General features: G+C 45.3%; 2 protein-coding genes across 4 annotated transcripts; both read right to left on the bottom strand.

The window, feature by feature from the left end:
• Window positions 1-4,065: 4,065 nt before the first annotated feature.
• Window positions 4,066-15,434, bottom strand: LOC119269506 (SAC3 family protein A-like). Of its 3 annotated transcripts, none has more exons than XM_037551355.1 (14): window positions 15,038-15,434; window positions 10,446-11,261; window positions 9,113-9,841; window positions 8,648-8,746; window positions 8,334-8,437; window positions 7,282-7,459; window positions 6,675-7,142; window positions 6,399-6,539; window positions 6,026-6,085; window positions 5,437-5,567; window positions 5,218-5,351; window positions 4,888-5,117; window positions 4,686-4,803; window positions 4,066-4,593 (listed from the first exon to the last, which is right to left on the bottom strand). In XM_037551355.1, the coding sequence occupies exons 1-13, from the start codon at window positions 15,089-15,091 to the stop codon at window positions 4,705-4,707; spliced, it is 3,243 nt and encodes a 1,080-aa protein (XP_037407252.1). In that variant the 5' UTR covers window positions 15,092-15,434; the 3' UTR covers window positions 4,066-4,593; window positions 4,686-4,704. The 3 variants fall into 3 exon arrangements, with proteins under 3 accessions (XP_037407252.1, XP_037407253.1, XP_037407251.1); XM_037551356.1 differs by having other exon boundaries at window positions 4,066-4,532; XM_037551354.1 differs by having other exon boundaries at window positions 4,066-4,803.
• Window positions 15,435-16,460: 1,026 nt separating this feature from the next.
• Window positions 16,461-17,104, bottom strand: LOC119269504 (histone H4). Its single transcript, XM_037551353.1, has one exon. It carries the CDS (start codon window positions 17,026-17,028, stop codon window positions 16,717-16,719), a length of 312 nt encoding a protein of 103 aa, XP_037407250.1. The 5' UTR covers window positions 17,029-17,104; the 3' UTR covers window positions 16,461-16,716.
• Between the last annotated feature and the right edge of the window lie 1,088 nt (window positions 17,105-18,192).

The following is an 18,192-nucleotide window of genomic DNA, read 5'->3' as shown; positions in this document are numbered from 1 at the left end:
TTGTTAGGTTAAATCCCTTCTGTAAACTTAACCCGGTACCAGAAGTAAGGATATTCTCATCTTTTTTCCTTTGTATTTTGTCCAGCCGCATTGTTTATCACTGATCCTTCCTCTTGTCTTTGTAGGCCAATTCTGACTTTTGGAAAGTGAAATATGATCACGAAGCTGCCAAGAAGGCGAAACTCGCCACCATGAATGCCAAGAAATCGACCCGGAGATCGAAGAAGAAAAAGAAGACCACTGCTGAAGATTTAATGAAACTTGATGACACGTCTGACTCGGAGGTAGCCCTTGATTCCCTTGGCCAATTTTTTAACAATCTTATTGACACTGATCCTTACCAGGATGACACTGGGGCCAGTCAGGCTGGGGAAGCAGAGATAACTATCATTTCCTCCGACTCAGAGCCCTTACCAAGACACAAAGTTCGACGAGTGATCCGTAAAGTAAGGTTTTCTAACCCCTTAGCTCACTTGGATCCCAACTTTCATTTGAAAAAGCAACAACATGAAAGCCGCCGTGAAGTTGGGATTGAAGATGAACCGGCTGTTGTCCTTCAACAGACCTCTCGGAAACGCCCGAACGAGGTTTACTTATTGTTGTCTTTAACTCGTTTTAATGAATCCTGCTCCTTGTATTTCTTTTAACTCTTTTCTCTTATCCTTTCAGGAGGTGTCTCGTTCTTCAGGCGACTCATCACAAACACAATTTCCGGCTTTCAAGACTGGTCCTGGGTAATCAAAAATCCTTCTTTCTTCTGGGTTTGCTCAATTGTATCTTTATGCTGACAATCCTGCAATATTTTTCCTTAGTGGCCAGGCTAAATCCAAGAAGACGAAGGCGGCTAAACCGGCGGAAGACCCGCCAGTGCTAGCATCTGAACCGGCTAGGCCGCCTTCTCCATTGGCTAATGCTCCAGAACACCCGCCTATTGACAATGAGGCAAACCCTCCTGAGCCGACTTTTGACGAAGCCATTATGGATCCTTCTACAGCTGGACCGTCAAGCTCAACCGACCCGCCGTCTCCACCTGCTCAAGATGTTCAAATTACTGGGAGCCGCTTTGTTGAGCCGGGGAACCCAATGGTGCTGGCTCGGTGCACAGCAAAGCAAGAAGCATTGAAGAGGCAGAAGGTTTGCTTTGATGTTGCCAACTATGACCGTCTCAATGCCAGTGATATCTTATCCAGCTATCTCAGTCATGTACACTCCAGTCGTGAGTCTGAGATCGAGATGGTCAAGCAGCTTCAGTTGAAGTATGAGGTACGTTGTTTCCGGTTTACTAATATTCCTTCAGCCCCCAAATCTTCAGATTATGAGAGAAACGGAATAACCTGTAGACTTAAAATATAGGCCGAGACTTTTACCTCTGAATCTTTGCCTGATATTGATAGAACAGAACTTCACCTATAGTCCCCAAGGACCGGTTCATTTTGATCATTAATGAATCGGTACTTTAGAATTTAAAACCGTCTTCAAAGTACTTAACACTCCGGCTTAACCTTGCTAAACTTGCTGAACTGCATACATTAGCCCCCAAGTGCCAAGTGTTGTTACTTTGTAAGGGACTTGGGACTTTAAATATATTTGTAGAGTCGTAAAAAATTGATTTGGCATACATTAGCCCCCAAGTGTCAAGTGGTTTATTCGTAAAGTACTTAAGACTTCAATCTTGAATTTGGATATTCGAATTTGAAACTAAGTCTTGACTTATCTAAACGTTTCATAGAATGCCTTGTCTGAATTGAACTCTCAATTGACTGACGCAAAGACCCGACTAGCGAGTCAGGAGTCAGAAATCAAATCTTCCACCTCCAAACTGCAAATAAGCCTTTCTGCAACGGAAAACTTGAAGACCAGCTTTGCTGCCAAGGAGAAGACTTGGGAAAATGAGAAAACACTTCTGACCCGACGAGCTGAGACAGCCGAAACAGCTCTGAAAGAGATTTCAACAGAGCTGAATGGTTTAAAGGGGCGGGTGTCTCAGATGGTTGTTGTTATCTTTGGTAAGCTGCCTGATTTGACCTTTCGTATATTTTTTGCCAAACCGGAGTATAATCTGCCAACTGACTCTGTTAAAAATATATGCAGGTCCGCGAAGTAAGAATCTGAGCCAAGACACGTTGATTAAGCTGAAGGCAGTATACACTTTAGTTGAACGATTGTATATCGGCGCACAACGGGCTCTGGCTGCCATCTCTCCTGCTAATCAAGAACCTAACCGGCTCAGCGACGTCCTGAAGAAGCTGCCCATCCTTCCTGCCAGGTTCCAAGAAGTAAAACGCTCCTGCGCGCAAGCCGGAGCTTTGACTGCCCTAAGCCAAACGAGCCGACGCTGCGATGAGGTTTTCCAGGGGGTTGAAGAAGTGACCCGGAGGTGTTGACACATAACAAGGAGGAGTTGTATTTACACGATGTGGCTCCATGGCGCGTGGCTGAACTGGTGCATCGGGTGTTGTGACCCGGTTTGCCTCTGGCGGGTGGCTCCCCCCAGCCCCGGGTGTATGGAACAGGTTCCTCGGATCCAGCGTTAGAGGCAAACGTGACTGAGTTTTCTGATGCCTCCTCCTCATGACTTCGTTTGATGCGTTAAGATTCACCGAGAGCCGGAAGTTTCTGCTTGAAGTTGCTGAGCACGAGCGTCCAGAGCTGCTCGTTCTGCTGCCATCTGGGTTTCCTCCGCGGCTAGATTTTCTTTAGCTTGCACCATCTCCTCCCGCACGCGTGCCACTTCTGCGTCGTGCTGAGCTTTATCCGCCGGCTCTACCGCAGCGGTTAACAGAGTCGTCAGCCGATCCATGAGGTCCATTAGAATCTGAGCTGGGGGGCGCGCGGGGTCTCCTGGCCCGGCTGCTGCCGACCCGGTAGCTGCTGCTGTCGATGAGGTAGAATTCTGCCCGGGCTGCGTCCCCGCCATGAAGACTCCGGCCCAATTCGGCGGCTCAAGGGGGTCCGGAATACTGCTGCCATCGGAACAGCCCCCGGGCATGCCATCTTGCAGCTGGTACAACAAGTCCGTCTCACCTGTTGATGATGCAGTATCAGAGCAGATGGCCGTCTCCCCGCCTTCCATCGGTCCTTCGGAGTATTCACCGCCATGGATGCAGCCTACGAAGACATGTTTCACGACAGATTGAACACGGGCGGTCCTGGCGCGCTGAGCCGTTTCGATGAGGTTGGTGTGGACGTCCGGCTCAGGGCCTGACTCGCCGATCCGGCCGATGAAGACGTGAATTCCGCCGAAGGGGACCCGGTACCCGTACTCGATTGAGCCAGCCTCGAGGCACCAGCCTTCGTCGTCGATGTAGAGCTTGCCGCGACGACTCTTGGTCATCCGGCCCACAATGTATCCCTTGAGCCCTTCGAAGTTGCTCTTCAAGACCTCAAATCCACCGTGCGCTAGTCCCATGATGGGCACCAACTGTCGTGGAGTTGACACGGCAGATGTCCTAGAGCAAGGACTTAGTCACAGGGCCATCGCACTAGGAAGCTTAAAAGGGTTAATCGGAACAAGGGACACACAAGTTTTTATATTAGTTCGGCCCCTTACGATGAAGGTAAAAGCATACGTCTATTGGTATTGCTGAAATTTTTATTTCCATGGGGCTCAACTCGCCGGCTTGGTTATCGATTTGGTTGTTTCTTGCCCTAAGCCGCCACCGGGTCATCCCCTTATATACATGGGTTGACGCCTGATGGCCTACAGAGTTCCGGCCGGCTCATAACCGTGTCAGGCTCAGTGACTTCCTTTACATGTCTTTCTTTATAAGTCTTTACTTACATACGGCGGTTTACAATATCGGGCCTTAAGCCGGCCCCAAGCCTTTGGGCCTTCTATATGTTTAATAAGCTATCATCTTAAATGTATATTGGGCTTCTTATGTAACCCGCCATCAGGGTTGATCCGGCCCCTCCTGGGCGGGTCATACTGGTAGTAATATCCCCAACACATTGTTAGTAGTGCAGGCCATGTGCCGCATAAACACACAAAATAGTTGGACCATGTACCGATAACGGCTGGGCCAGACATACAGTAGTACTATATGATGCAGAATCATCCAACTCTGAACGAGACAACAAAAACACTTGCATATCATATCCATTGTTCTGCAGTTTACAACGGTCCACTACATGGTAACAGAAAATGAAACATTAGTCACTCTTACCACAAGCTCTAACCCTGAGAAACATGACTTCTCCTGAGGAAAATGAGGGAACAAAATTTCAGAACATCAGTATTGTCGAATTTGACAAAAACTGACATCGAGCAACACCTATTGTGAACAAAAATTGTACAATACACTGAACTGGGTTATGACAAAAACAGGCGGTACAAAGGCAATGCTCAATGCTCGGACCTATATATAAATTTTACCGGGTGATTCATATCTGTTAGTGCTGCCCATACTTCTGATTGTGATACGGGACTCACAGAGCTGGAGATTAGTCGCTTATCAGAACTTGCCAGTGGATCCAACGGCACTAGAGCACATTGTGAGGCTGCCAAAATGTCGCCTACTCACATGCTGCATCTGTTTGTGAAGCCAATTAGTTGCAATACCCTTCATCCGCGGTCAATTTCATGTGCATGTCCTGCATTAATATAGTGTTCCTCTACTGGCATTGGCAATATGTAATATCGCAGTGCATCAAAGCTCGGTGCCAAAAGGGTAAAAGTTGCTCACCCAATCACCATGACATTCTTTATGATGCTCGCGCCAAAAAATCATCTACGGCAAGAGATGCATCACCATGTGAAACAGCATTATCAGGCTCCGGCATGTATAGAGAAGCAGAAGAAACCTGTCAAGCATAAAGAAATAGCATAATGTTTCAAAGACCATAAGATACCACAAACACACTACATAAACCGAGTGCAAGGTTTACCTTTGTGTCTATCTGTAATTCTCCGCTATTTTCATCTACTGCAAGAACGGCACCATGTGCTTTTAACCATTCCTCACATTCTTCTAAACCATCAGCTACGTTAGCCTCACAAAGTACGTCAACTCTTGTGAATCCCAAAACTCGTGTAACATATCTCACAGGTACAGTTGGCCGATAAGATTTTGACATGCATTTTATTGCCTCAAAACGCATCCGCTCAACATAGAGGTCTGCAAAGCAAATAGCGTAAGTAGCCAAGCATCATCTTAACGGAAAAGTTAATATCAAAATTGACAAAAGAATGTCAAGTAAAAGAAATATCATCTTTACCCATAAGACATGAGTTCAAGCCAGGTGCCTTCTTGTATAATTTAAAGAACATGACATAGTTTCCAGATGAAACAGCAGAATGAACTGCAAGCGCATGCTTGACTGTTTCGTCTAGCCTGGCCTCCTTTGACAAGCTGAGGATAACAGATGCATCAAATATGGCTAGTGTAGCAACGGAATAACCATTTTGTATATGCACTTATTATTCAATATATATACCTTGCCATGGATGAAAGCAAGTCTCTTTTGTTATTAGAGTGTAACATGACACACAACAAGTTGTAAGCGGAGAACTCAAGATGACAGCCAGCGATTCCTTCACCGTATAACCTCGTCAGCTGTGATTGACACTGCCAAGTGTTGCAAAAAATAATAATTAAAGAGACTAGGCTGTTGATTTCGTTCTCTTTCAGGCAACTGGATCATCAATACAAATTACTATCAAGTAAGAATACAGCTACTGGTTTCAGAAGAAAGTAAAGACAATACCCTACATTACTATAACAAATTGCAAATAAGGCTATATGTTTTTGTAAAAGAACTCGCATCGGCTTAAATGGAAGCTAACGACGAGGGGAGGATTCCAAAGGAAATTTGCGCAAGGATTCCAAAGGAAATTTGCGCAAGGATTCCGAAGGATGTTCCACCAGGGAGGAGACTTAAAGTCCCCCCAGCCTCGTGCTGCTATTAAAAATATCATCATCAGTGACCCATTTTTTCTTCTTTATTCTATTCGGAAACTAGAACACGAAATAAGATTGCTTTACTTGTTTCAGCACTAAGATGAATCAGAACAAGTTAAGCAAACCTGATTATATTCGGACAAATCTCCAGCTTGAAGTGCTAAGCGTGCATGAGTTTCATAAACCTGAAATAGGAATGAAACATTAATACAGAAGGAAAAAATAAATAGTTTTGGACAAAGCAGATTGATGCCCCCATGAAAAACAGTGTAATACTCCCTCCGTTCCTAAATACTTGTCTTTCTAGGCATTTCAACAAGTGACTACATACGGAGCAAAATGAGTGAATCTACACTCTAAAATATGTCTACATACATCCGTATGTAGTAGTCATTTGAAATGTCTAGAAAGACAAATATTTAGGAACGGAGGGAGTACATCTGAAGATTGATACTAAAATGCAGTATACCACAATGAGAGGTTATTATCAAGGAATACCTTGACAGTCAGCTCGTTCTGAATCCTCTGAACAGTAAGGTCTTGCCTGATAGATTTCAATTGATCACATTTATAGAGGTAATTCTTTTCAGATGTTTCAACCATGTGAAGAGCTTTCTCTAAGACATCTTCTGGCCTTACCTGCAAAAGATGTGATAAGAAAGCTAAAGCAAGAAAACAGCAACAAGGCATAATTTATCTCTAAATTTAATTTTTGTATCAACAATATGTTTTCCAAGCCTACAGTGTACAAAAAAATTAGCAAAGCATCCTTACAGTGGCTGGATCAGGTGCGGATGTAAGGCGTAGATATCGTTTCTCAATTTCCTGACATGTTCCCTTAATTGTAAGTGCATCCCAGTCGATGTCCTCCACCGCCAAGCTAGCACCATCTCCATTACTTCTATTGTTAAGCATTGAAATGGCTCCCCTTGTGTATACATTGGCTGCTCCATCCTTATATGGTATGGAACTCGTAGATTTTGATGATGCACCCTGACCATGTTCAAATCGCTTAGATCTATGCTCTCGTCGCTTCTTCTCCTCCGGTGAATTTGTTAGTGCAATTGAACTGGCATAATATTTCGTAAGATCCTGCTCCTTATCACTGTCACTAGAAGCATTCCCGTTTTTTGTTAGATTCGCATTACCACCAATCCGCTGCTTTTTAGAGGGCCTCTGATTCCATTGGCTTGTAGGAGGCTGACGCGACTGGACAAAGTTTCCAAGATTCCAAGTGTTACCCTGTGACATATAAAACCAATTATTTGCCCAAGAAGAGAATTTGAGTAAACAAAACAAACCTAGGGAGATGGTCGTATTCAAGTTAAAAATTTCCAGAATGAAAGGCATATATGTAATGTTAACCCATCTGAGGGCTTACCATTCTTCTAGTATTTTCCCAAGTAGTGCAGGCATTACTTTTTGCTGGCTCTTTCGAAACAACCTCCACCTTGTTAGTTACTTTTTCCTCTGCAACAGGCTCCCACCTACTCTTCGTACGTCTACTCGGGCTCCTCCTAGATGTTGAAAAGGAGAAGGGACTTGAATCCTTTGCGTTGCTGCCAAAGGATTAAAAAAACAAGACTAGTTAACCGATTGGCCCTCTAAGGGGGAGGGTCAGCTTTACTACCATAATCTTAAGTCCTCCCTACGCTCGGGGCGTTTCTCAGGGAAGCATAAGTGTCTTTTATAATGAAAGCTGAAGTCTTCCCCACAATCTTTTTCCGTATGCCAGTTCCAGGAAGAAGTTAAGCCCTCCCAAGACCAATATAACAGACTATAAAGAATCCACTGAACCAACCCCGAAAAGTGGCAATGCTTTTCTTTGGGTACCCAATTATACACCTGAGCTGCTTAAGATGGCAAATAGCCCGTACACTCTGTTATCACGTTGAATTTGCAATCCAAAGTCATGTAAGTTATATTATTTCTCCACTTGTTTCTACTTATATTTGCGACAGTCCCTAGGAAGGGGAGCCTTGGCGCAGTGGTAAAGTTGTTGCCTTGTGACCACGAGGTCACGGGTTCGAGTCCTGGAAACAGCCTCTTGCAGAAATGTAGGGAAAGGCTGCGTACTATAGACCCAAAGTGGTCGGACCCTTCCCCGGACCCTGCACAAGCGGGAGCTACTTGCACCGGGCTTCCCTTTAATTATTGCCCGTGATGCTGGTAGAGTTATTTCCGTTGTTGGTTTTCACCAAACTTTTAGGTTTAAATGTTAAGGAAAAACGTGGCATCCCATTCATGCCGAACAAAGAGTTGGTTTTCACCAAGTTTTTAGTTTAGTGTTGAGGGAAAATGTGGAATTCAAATTCAAACTCCGTCCATGCTGGACAAAGCAAAGCACCTTGCCCTTTTTACATAAAAAGAATGATGGTCATTGGCATACGATTGCTGGTTAGTGCAGTATCGCCCCATACAGGAAAAGGTTACCTTGTCATATTTGTGCCTTTAGCATTTTCTGGCAAAGCTAATAACGGCTCAATGTCCCAATTCTTAGTATGAAGGGTCCCATCAGCAGTTGCCTTGGTGATCATCTGATATTATAGGAAGAGAAAAATGTGAAAGTTAACAACCTCTTATTAAACTTACAAGGATATGGAAGGAAAATACAAGTTAATAAGGAACAACCAAAAGAAACTGAAGTTCTATTTTGTAAATTTTATTAAACATCCCATGAACCAAGGTCTCAGGAAAGCAGAAGCAAAGACAGTGATAAAAAGAAGAACAAAAATGGATTACTGAACCTCCTTCATGATGCTTTGGGTGGCAGATCTCTGGGCATCATCCTTGCAACGGGAAAGATTCCGCTCGACATAAGTACAAAGTGAAACAGGGAATGATCCCTGGACAGCACAAAAATAATATAAAATAGAATGATGGTTAGTGGAAAGTTGTCAAGAATGGTATGAACACCGATATACAATACTACAAACATAGGTGTGCTATTTTATCGAAGTCTTAACTTGAAAGGTTTGAATCTAGGCACTTCTATTGGGGTCTGGGCTCTGGACTGTAGTGTACAAATCCTACTTCAATAATTGTACTGGTCTGCGCTAGCATTTCAGTTTTACCATGTTCACATTTCCACGGGGGGTTGGTTCATGTGCCTGGAGGAGTAAGGACTCCATTGGCTTAGCTGTATAATTATACCACCATCGGACATCGATGCTCAACAAAAAGAACGGGGTAACTAGAATATATAGTCTCACCTGAACGGCAGCTCCATGACCATCTTGAGCTGCATTCATGTCAGTCTTGGGCATGGAAACACCAACATAAGCAGGTTTTAGCGATGAATCAGCTTCTAATTTCTTCCCGGTTTGGGGCATTGACATTGGGAAACCTGGAGCTATTCGAGGATTTGTCGGGATGTGTACTTTATTTACACTGGCAACTGTTTTCGCAAAACCCTGCAAAGTTGGTTGAGAGTTTTCATTAACATGATTGACTGAATAAACATTTGAGCTTGGACCTTGCGCATGCAAAGCTTTCTGTTGATCTCGTTGGTTACTTAATGGTAACTGGCTATGACTTGTAGAGTTTTGTTGGTAAGCTGGTGCCTGGTTGATATAATGGTTCTGAAACCCTGAGACGGCAGCTGTCTTGTTAGCATAGGGGTTTTCATAACCTGGGTTGCCTGGTGCCTGGTTCAAGTGCTGGCTTTGAAACCCTGGTGTGACTGGTGTCGGATTGACTTGCTGGCTTTGAAATCCTGGAGTGTCTGGTGAGAGGTTGACATACTGGCTTTGAAATCCTTGCACGCCTGGTGCCGGGTTGACGTGTTGGCTTTGAAACCCTGGGGCGCCTGGTGCCTGGTTGACGTGCTGGCTTTGAAACCCTGGGGCGCCTGGTGCCTGGTTGACATGCTGGCTCTGAAACCCTGGGGCACCTGGTGCCTGGTTGACGTGCTGGCTTTGAAACCCTGTGATTCCCACCACCTGTCCACAAAAATTGCTAGTCAAAACATGGTAAAGGCATGCTATTGCATAAGAAATACATGAAAAACTGTCCTTCCAAAAGAAGAGTTCTCATCATGGTCATCGATGCACATAAAATTTAACACATGCAACAAAACCGTCAAATGAAAGACGTATCACAGGTTCCGGTAATCTTTTATGGACGTATAGAAGTAATGTCGCATCATTTGTCACCCAATGCAAGGTTTCAAGTAACTAGAAAGCAGTAAGTAGCTTCACTGTCACCCAATGCAAGGTTTCAAGTAACTAGAAAGCAGTAAGTAGCTTCACTGTTACATACTCTCTCTGTTGCAAATTAATTGAAGCTCTAGCTTTGTCCTAAGTAAAACTTCTCTATGTTTGACCAAGTCTATAGAAAAATATGCTCATACCTACAAAATGAAATATATGTAGTATAGAAATATATCAACCATACTTCCATAGGCAGTTGCACAAAGCTATGTTTAGAAAAAACATTACCCATGACAAGCTACATGGCCATTCCAGAATTGCACACAAAAATAATGCAAAATGTGGTCAAATCCATAAATTCTTCAAAATAAGAAAGCAGAACTGATAATAATACCTGGGGAGGTGCAGTAGGTGCAACAGCATCATTTTTCCGTTGGGTAGTACCCGGTGGAGGCGGCTGGGTGCTCGGATATGTATAACCAGAACCGGCACTAGGAGATTTTGTATCAGAAGCACTGTTGCCAGCAACTGCTAAGGCACCGGAGTTTGGTGCAGACTGGTCATAATAATTAGACCACTGGTTGTACTGTTGAGGATAGTGGAAAGAAGTGGTGGGCAGAGAACAAGAACTCTGGGCAGCATTAGTATCTGATGGAGCGTAAGTCTGATATGTTTGGGCGTGAACATCTCCAGAACTTCCTCCAGACCAGGCCTGGTTTTGATAATAATAGTTGTTGGTGGCATATGCTTGCGCAGTCTGATCAGCACCAGCATTATAATATGTGTTACTTGTAGGACCAACGTAAGATCCTGAATTCGGAAATGAAGTAAGAGGCTGATATGCAGCACCTGAACTTTGATCTACTCCTTGGTGAAGAGAAGAATCGTTTGCAGGTTGTGGATAGTTATAGTAATAGTTTGGATATTGTGCAGCATTGTAGGCAGGTTGAACAGAATTTGAGTAAGGTGCATAAGTATTGGTTGCATTAGTTGTGCCCACAGCCGGTTGAGTCACATGAGGTGCACCATTTGTCACATTTTGAGTAGCCCCTGAAACTGAGACATCCCTTTGTGGATCGTAATAAACTGCATTTTGGTTTGTATTATCCACTGAATAGTTCCAGGAAGCCCCACTTGAAGAAGACCACGCATGATGACCCGATGCTGAAGGTTGGTACTGAGATGAACTTGTCTGCTCTACACTCCAGCCCTGTCATTAAGTGAGACCAAACATATTGTCAGCTCATAATTATGGATCATGAGCAAAACATGTATCACCAACCTACAATCACTGTTCTAAAAGGTGAAGGCTACACACTAGGCACCACTGTTCCACCTAGCTGACACCTACCAGACATCAAATCATATTAGGTTATAGGCAGCAACGATTTTGAAAAAACAGAAGAAACTAGTAAGGAATCTGTACGTTGCTAAGAACTAGTAAGGAGTATATACTATTCCCTCTGTTCACAAATATAAGATGTTTTGGATATTTCAATATAGACTACATACGGACTGAAATGGGTGAACAAACACACTAAAACGTGTCTATATACATCCGATTCAGGAAAAAGTTAGAATATCTCATATTTGTGAACGGAGGGAGTACAAGTTTACAAGACTAATTATTTAATTGAATCGGGATGTTGCTTGGTTTGCCCATGAACTTCAAGGAAGAATAGGGTGTTTTTGCAAAAGAGATTTCAGTGGGCACCACTGGGCGGTGAGCAATATAAAGCTCAAGCTCAGCCATCAATAGCAGATCGGACAGTTGGCATATGATCCCAAGGTGAGCGGACCATTACTGCCAAGTGGTTTCTTTACTGGGGTGAAGATATTATTAAATCCAGTGGTAGAAGTCTGGAAGGAACCATAAAGTCATTAGCCATTTGCCAGGGTAGCAAGTGATCCTCATCAATAATGCATGACCATGTGAAAGAAAATGGTATTATATCCTTATTCATATTTCAACAGACAAGTGCATGTTATACAACAAAGCCCAATGTATTTATAGGATGCACCTTTTTGCATATGTAAGGCAGAATTCCCTGCTAATGTGGCAATTTTTTATGAAAAATATGCACACAGAGAGAGATCTAAATGGCTGATGTAACAAAGCAAATGAGTAATTCCTCGCAAAAAAGTGAGTAATGGCATCAATGAGGCACTCCACATCAATTACTTAGTACACAGAAATAACAAAACAATAGCATTAACTGGCTGCAAATTGCAGTTCGAGCAACACTGCTTAACAACTACTGCAGCACAAGTGTTCAGAGACTTTGCTATTTACAAGCTGCACTTTTTTTCCTCGAGTCCATTTTGTAGCAATCATGTTTGCATGGAGACTGATGTGACACTAACCATATGATTGGATGTTGATGCAATGGATAATAATAATTAAAATGTGACTTAAGATTAAGAAAAATTCAGTTGCTTTACAAATGGACAACCCAAATGTTAAAATCTTCACAGCCAAAGCCATGACCTCATGCCACACAAAATACATGCCTTGAGGCCGTTGAGGGTATCCTATAATCCAAGCCCATGTGGTCACCTATGTCGCCTTGATACTTCATCAAGTTGGCATGCGGGTATAAGATGCAGTACTCAATACTGATGGAGGAAATGACTAGAGTACGCGGCAAATAGGGAAGGGGGAACCTGTGCGAGCGAGTGGGGCAGGGTTTTTTTTTTTTTGCTGCATTCTATATACCACTGCATACTTACTGTGTATGTGTTGTAGACAGCTATAGAGAAGGGAGTTTGTAAGAAGAGTTTGTGTCAAACTAGGAGTTTTATCTTAGTGTATCCATCCTAGCATTAGGTACTCCCTCTGTCCCTACATGGCGCACACATATCTCGAGGTTCAACTTTGACCATCAATTAGACCCTGAAAACGTGTGCTATGTGTCACAAAAATTGTAGTACCATCCAATTCATACTAAAGAGTGGTTTCAAACAGTATATTTTTTATGACATATTCTCAAATGTCTATATAAGGGATGTATCCCTATTGTAAGGAGGCAAGCAAAAACATCAGTCTGTTGTCTCTAGTAATTCTCTCTTCACAACCTATGTCTACCCAAACCCTAGCATCCCTGCGGAGCTTTTTGTTACGGTATCTCTGGAACATGAGCCAAGGATCTTACTCTCAAGGGTGCATCGATAGGCTCCATTCTCTCCCTTGAATAAGTCAGGCTCCGTTAGCCTGGGCTGAGATGGGGATAACGAGTCAACAATTGAAGCTCCCAACTTTCTGCCAGACACTGGACAGGGGTACGCTCTGTAAATGTGTAAAGACAAGTGTAGTTTGGTATATAGTAGGCACTTCTAGGCCCCTTCCCGGCTACTGGATCACTCCAGTGCTTCGGGGCCGTCTGGTTATCTTCAGAACAGTAATTATCCCCTTGTAAATCTAGGTTTACATGGACATCCCCATCATTGATTGGAGAATGGGACCCTATTGTCATCCCTACTCACTCCCTCTCAATACCACTTCTTGGAGTCTAGACGCCACCTCGTTCTCAGTCTATTGTGGTATCCATTGATTTTATATTTCCAAATGTACATACCAGCATACCATTAATTCTCACATCCTGGTTGTGGAAATTTTTGAATCACTGGATCCAAATCACCATCCATATCAGGGCAACTAGATGGACACAGCTCAGGGTTTCATCAATAGATCACTGATCTTAGCAATCAATACCAGTTAGCAAGTTACAAATACTCCTTGACATAGGTAATAACAACACAGGCTCTCAGATACCTATAGCATATTGATAAGACAACGGATGAGAGGTTTCATCCTTAGCTCTTTGAGCCTATCTTCCAGCATTGTGGATACATGTAAGCGTTGCGGGTCTGCGGCCACAGCACGCTACAGCCACAACAAATCTAGGAACTGCGACAAGGTAAGAAAAAGGCAAACCTGCTTCGAAGATTCAAAACAGGTTTTCAGATTGTCAGGCTTGAGGACCATTCTTATTGAGGGGGGGATTACATAACGGTGCAGTTTGAGTTCTATTTGGAATTCTAACCTTTTCAGTTTTGAGTCTACCATCTGTAACTGTAAGGTAGACCATCTAGATAATGAAACATACACAAGTCACATCAATCAAACCTTCTATTTGCTCCAGAACGCTAGCCTCCTCCAGTACTCCCAGCACCTATGGCTTCAGCCCTAGCCCTAGCGTGTGCCCCACGGCACCCAAGTGCCAAGTTCCTGACCCTAGCCTAATCCTGCTCCACTGCCTGCTCCGAGAGGTGAAGTACTAACATCCAGGTAATACCCATTTGCAAGCTACCACTAGTGCCGGATACACCAGTTACAACAAAAAATGGTCACCATACATTTCCAGGAAGCAGTACATTCAAAACATTACATCCGCCATGACAGCTCCAGTTAGAGATATTCGCTTGCCATGCAAGAACACAAGCAATTATAGGCAATTCATCAAACATGAGCATCCAAGTTGAGAGCCAATACTAAGCCCCCCAAGGATTGACACCCTGAGTACTTCACGACTTAACTTACACATACTACCACATTGACTAACTACCAGGAGGGCTAAATCACAAGAAAGGTATATCATCTATAGGTGAATGAGCAAAGGAACAGAAACAAAATACACTACATCAGCTAATTCATCAGTTGTCACGCTGGTCATAATTCCTACACTTCTGAGGCAGTAAATTAGCAAACATTAGATATCAAATAGAAGCTCCAGCAGCTAGAACAAACTATCCACGTGCCTCGGTTGGACCTAACTATCCCACAGCAAAGCAAAGAAGCGGACGCTATATAATAGTGCGAATCGACTAGCATCCTAGCCGACTGAGCAACCAATCTGCATCTCAGTTCTCAAGCCATAACGGAAACAGAACGAATCGCGTGCAAGCCCGGGAAAGGTTAAAACAGGGCGGAAGCAAAGGCCTGGCAGGCTCGGGATTGCTGAGAGACGAGGAGCGGCGCAAGCATACCTCGTTGGGCTTGGGGTCGGATCCGGCAGCCGCCTCGCCTCCCTGAGCCGCCATCCCCCGGCGCCCCGGAGCCCGGGAGCTCGGCTGAAACCCTAGCTACTCGCAGCAGAGAGCAGAGCCGCCCGATTTCGCCGGTGGTACGGACGGATAGAGCCGGATCGAAAGGACGCGCGCGCCAAGCGAAAATGAGGCACGCGAGGAACGGGAGGCGTGTGGGGGGCGGCGAGGGGCGATTGGCCGAGGAGACACCGGGGAGAGTCTTCTGGCCCGGCGGTGGCTTGGTGGAGAGGAGTGTGGGAGGCGGCGGAGTGGATTGGTGTCTGTGAGCGGGCGAGTGCTGCGGGAGGGGGGGAGAGGAGAGGGGGTCGGCGATGAATCGGGAGGGGGAAGCGCCGACGACGACGAGGGACAGCGAAGAAACTTGTGGGTGGGTGGGCTTCGGCCCTCGGCTTTATTAGGGGCCGTGGGTCGTGGGTTTGGTGTGGTGTGGTAGGTGGGCAATGAATATGGGCCTGGACCCGGACCGGTTCCGTCAGACGGCCCGCGAAACAGAATATATGGATAGCCAAATATACGAACCATTTCTTTTAAAATACTTCCACTATTGTCTCAAAAAAAAACTTCCACTAAACTGCTCAAAAAAAATACTTCCACTAAAAAAATCTTTAAAAATACTGAACATTTAAATTCTTGTGCATTTTTGAAAAATTAAGACCATTTTTCATGGATATTCCAAAAACACTGGTACACACCTTTTTGATTCGTTTTTTTTAAGGAGCCATAACTCTTTTTTCAACTAGTAGGAAATTAGGAATCCCACGGGAACATCAACGCATCGCTAGGAACCTCAAACTGAAAGGCTTCCAAATCGCTCCACTACTTCTGCGGTTCGTTTGATTTGGAAGGCCGTCTCCTGAGTCCCAACAAATTAAACGCCTAGAGCAGCACGATGGCAATGTCGATTGCCAATCAGTACTGGAGCGAGCACAAGTAGGCTGTTCGAAAAGGGCAGAAAAGTCAACGAAACTGACTTTGGGAGGGGCTGACAAGCAAGAGGCGCAAAGTTGTGGCCATATTACACCGACAAATTAAGGTCTGCACAGAGACGCAGGCAGGACAGAACCAGGTTACCAGCGAAGAGGAGCAAAAAATTAGATGAAAAGGATAACCGTTCTGCAGTGCATCCCAAACGGACTATCGGAAAAAAGAAGGGAAATTACAACGCACGATGAGAACCTATAGGCTCAGCGCCATCATCTTGACACATGAAGGTTTGCAGAAAATATTCACACAATTAGTTGCGGGATCTGCAGAAGACAGCCACGAATCAACAGACAAACAGCTGCAGAAAAGAAATACAAGACGGACAGAAAACAATTGCATCACAGGATTTGCAACAAGCTAAATGCGGTAGCACAAAGAGTTGTAAAACAGAATAGCATCGTCATTAGCATAATTCATAACTAGAGAACAATTCGTTAACTGAATCATATAACTCGGCAAACACAGTATTTGCCCATCAGGTTCAGAACACGGAAGCAAACTACTAAGCATAGGATACTACTAGTACTAAGCATGGAAGGCACAGAACCCAAATCAACTACAGCTTTCTCTCCTCCTTCGATTTCTTGACCGCGAGCCAGGGCTTGTGCGCCAGGGCCAGCCAGCGCCGCGGCTCTTCAGCCGCCGAAGCCGTACAGGGTGCGGCCCTGGCGCTTGAGCGCGTAGACGACGTCCATGGCGGTGACGGTCTTGCGGCGGGCGTGCTCGGTGTAGGTGACGGCGTCGCGGATGACGTTCTCGAGGAAGATCTTGAGCACGCCGCGGGTCTCCTCGTAGATGAGCCCCGAGATGCGCTTCACGCCGCCCCTCCGGGCCAGCCTCCGGATCGCCGGCTTGGTGATGCCCTGGATGTTGTCGCGCAGGACCTTGCGGTGGCGCTTCGCGCCGCCCTTGCCGAGCCCCTTGCCGCCCTTGCCGCGCCCCGACATGCCTGCCTGCTCCGAGTAGCTTGGGAAGAGAGGGGATTTGGGGATTTTGGTGGGTGGAGGCGGTGAGTGAGATGAGAAGGGGGAAGGGGTGGTATATAAAGGGTGAGCGGGGGTTCTGGAGGCGGCTGGAGCCGTTCGATGGAGAGGAGATGAACGGCTGCGGCTGCTTTTCCCGAAGATGCCGCGGATCGTGCCGTGGACAGGGCGCGGATCGGTGACGTGGCAGGGGGGGGGGCGATTTTTTGTATTTTTGGGCGCCCAGTTTGCATAGTGGGATGAAAATGAAGCGGGATTTGCATAGTGTGGTTGTTTGGGTCGAGAGTATTAGCGCTGGGTTTTAGGAAAACAAGTTTAAAGCAGATTTTTTTTGCTAAACGGGTATTAATAGTTTTTCTCTACACAATCAGTTTAAGGGAAACTTTGTTTGGGTCAGGAAAGCGTGAAACCGGTCTATATATTTCCTTGTTTGGAGACCTATTGACCAATCTTAGAGCATCTCCAATAGACGGTCCATATATAAAAATAACTAACTTTTAAAGCTTCGAGAGCAAAATGCGCTGCTCCAATAGACGGTCTATATGTTAAAAAATGGACCATCGCCTCCCGGAGATGTAAAATTGAAAACTTCGTGATGCAAATTTACATCACGAGATACAAGTGATGTAAAACCACGGCTGCCCGCGAAACGACCAACCGCCAATTCATTTGCCTTCCCGCCCGCGACCCGCTCGTCCGCCCCCTCCCTCCCCCCCCCCCCGCCTTCCGCCGCAGCCGGTGGGCTGACCCACGTCGCCGCCTCTACTGCCGCCGTGGTGAACTCGCCCTCCGTCGCCGCGTCCATGGCACCGCCCCCCGCCCGCCGCACCGGATTCACGTCGATCGTTCCTACGAACGCACGAGGCGGAGGCGGCCGGTGAATCGCGGCCGGAACCCGGCCGAAAGAGCGGATCGGCCGGCCAAAATCTCGAAGGCAGCTGTGGCGGCTCGGGCCGCCGACTCGCAGCCACGGCGGCGGCGTCTGATACGTCTTTAACGTATCTATAATTTTTGATTGATCCATCCTATATTATCTTCTGTTTTGGACATTATTGGGCTTTATTATCCACTTTTATATTATTTTTGGGACTAACCTACTAACCGAAGGCCGAGCCCAGAATTGTTGTT

This window comes from Triticum dicoccoides, chromosome 3A (assembly GCF_002162155.2).
Source record: "Triticum dicoccoides isolate Atlit2015 ecotype Zavitan chromosome 3A, WEW_v2.0, whole genome shotgun sequence".
Classification (NCBI taxonomy): Eukaryota; Viridiplantae; Streptophyta; class Magnoliopsida; order Poales; family Poaceae; genus Triticum; species Triticum dicoccoides.
This window is presented reverse-complemented; position numbering and strand designations above follow the sequence as displayed.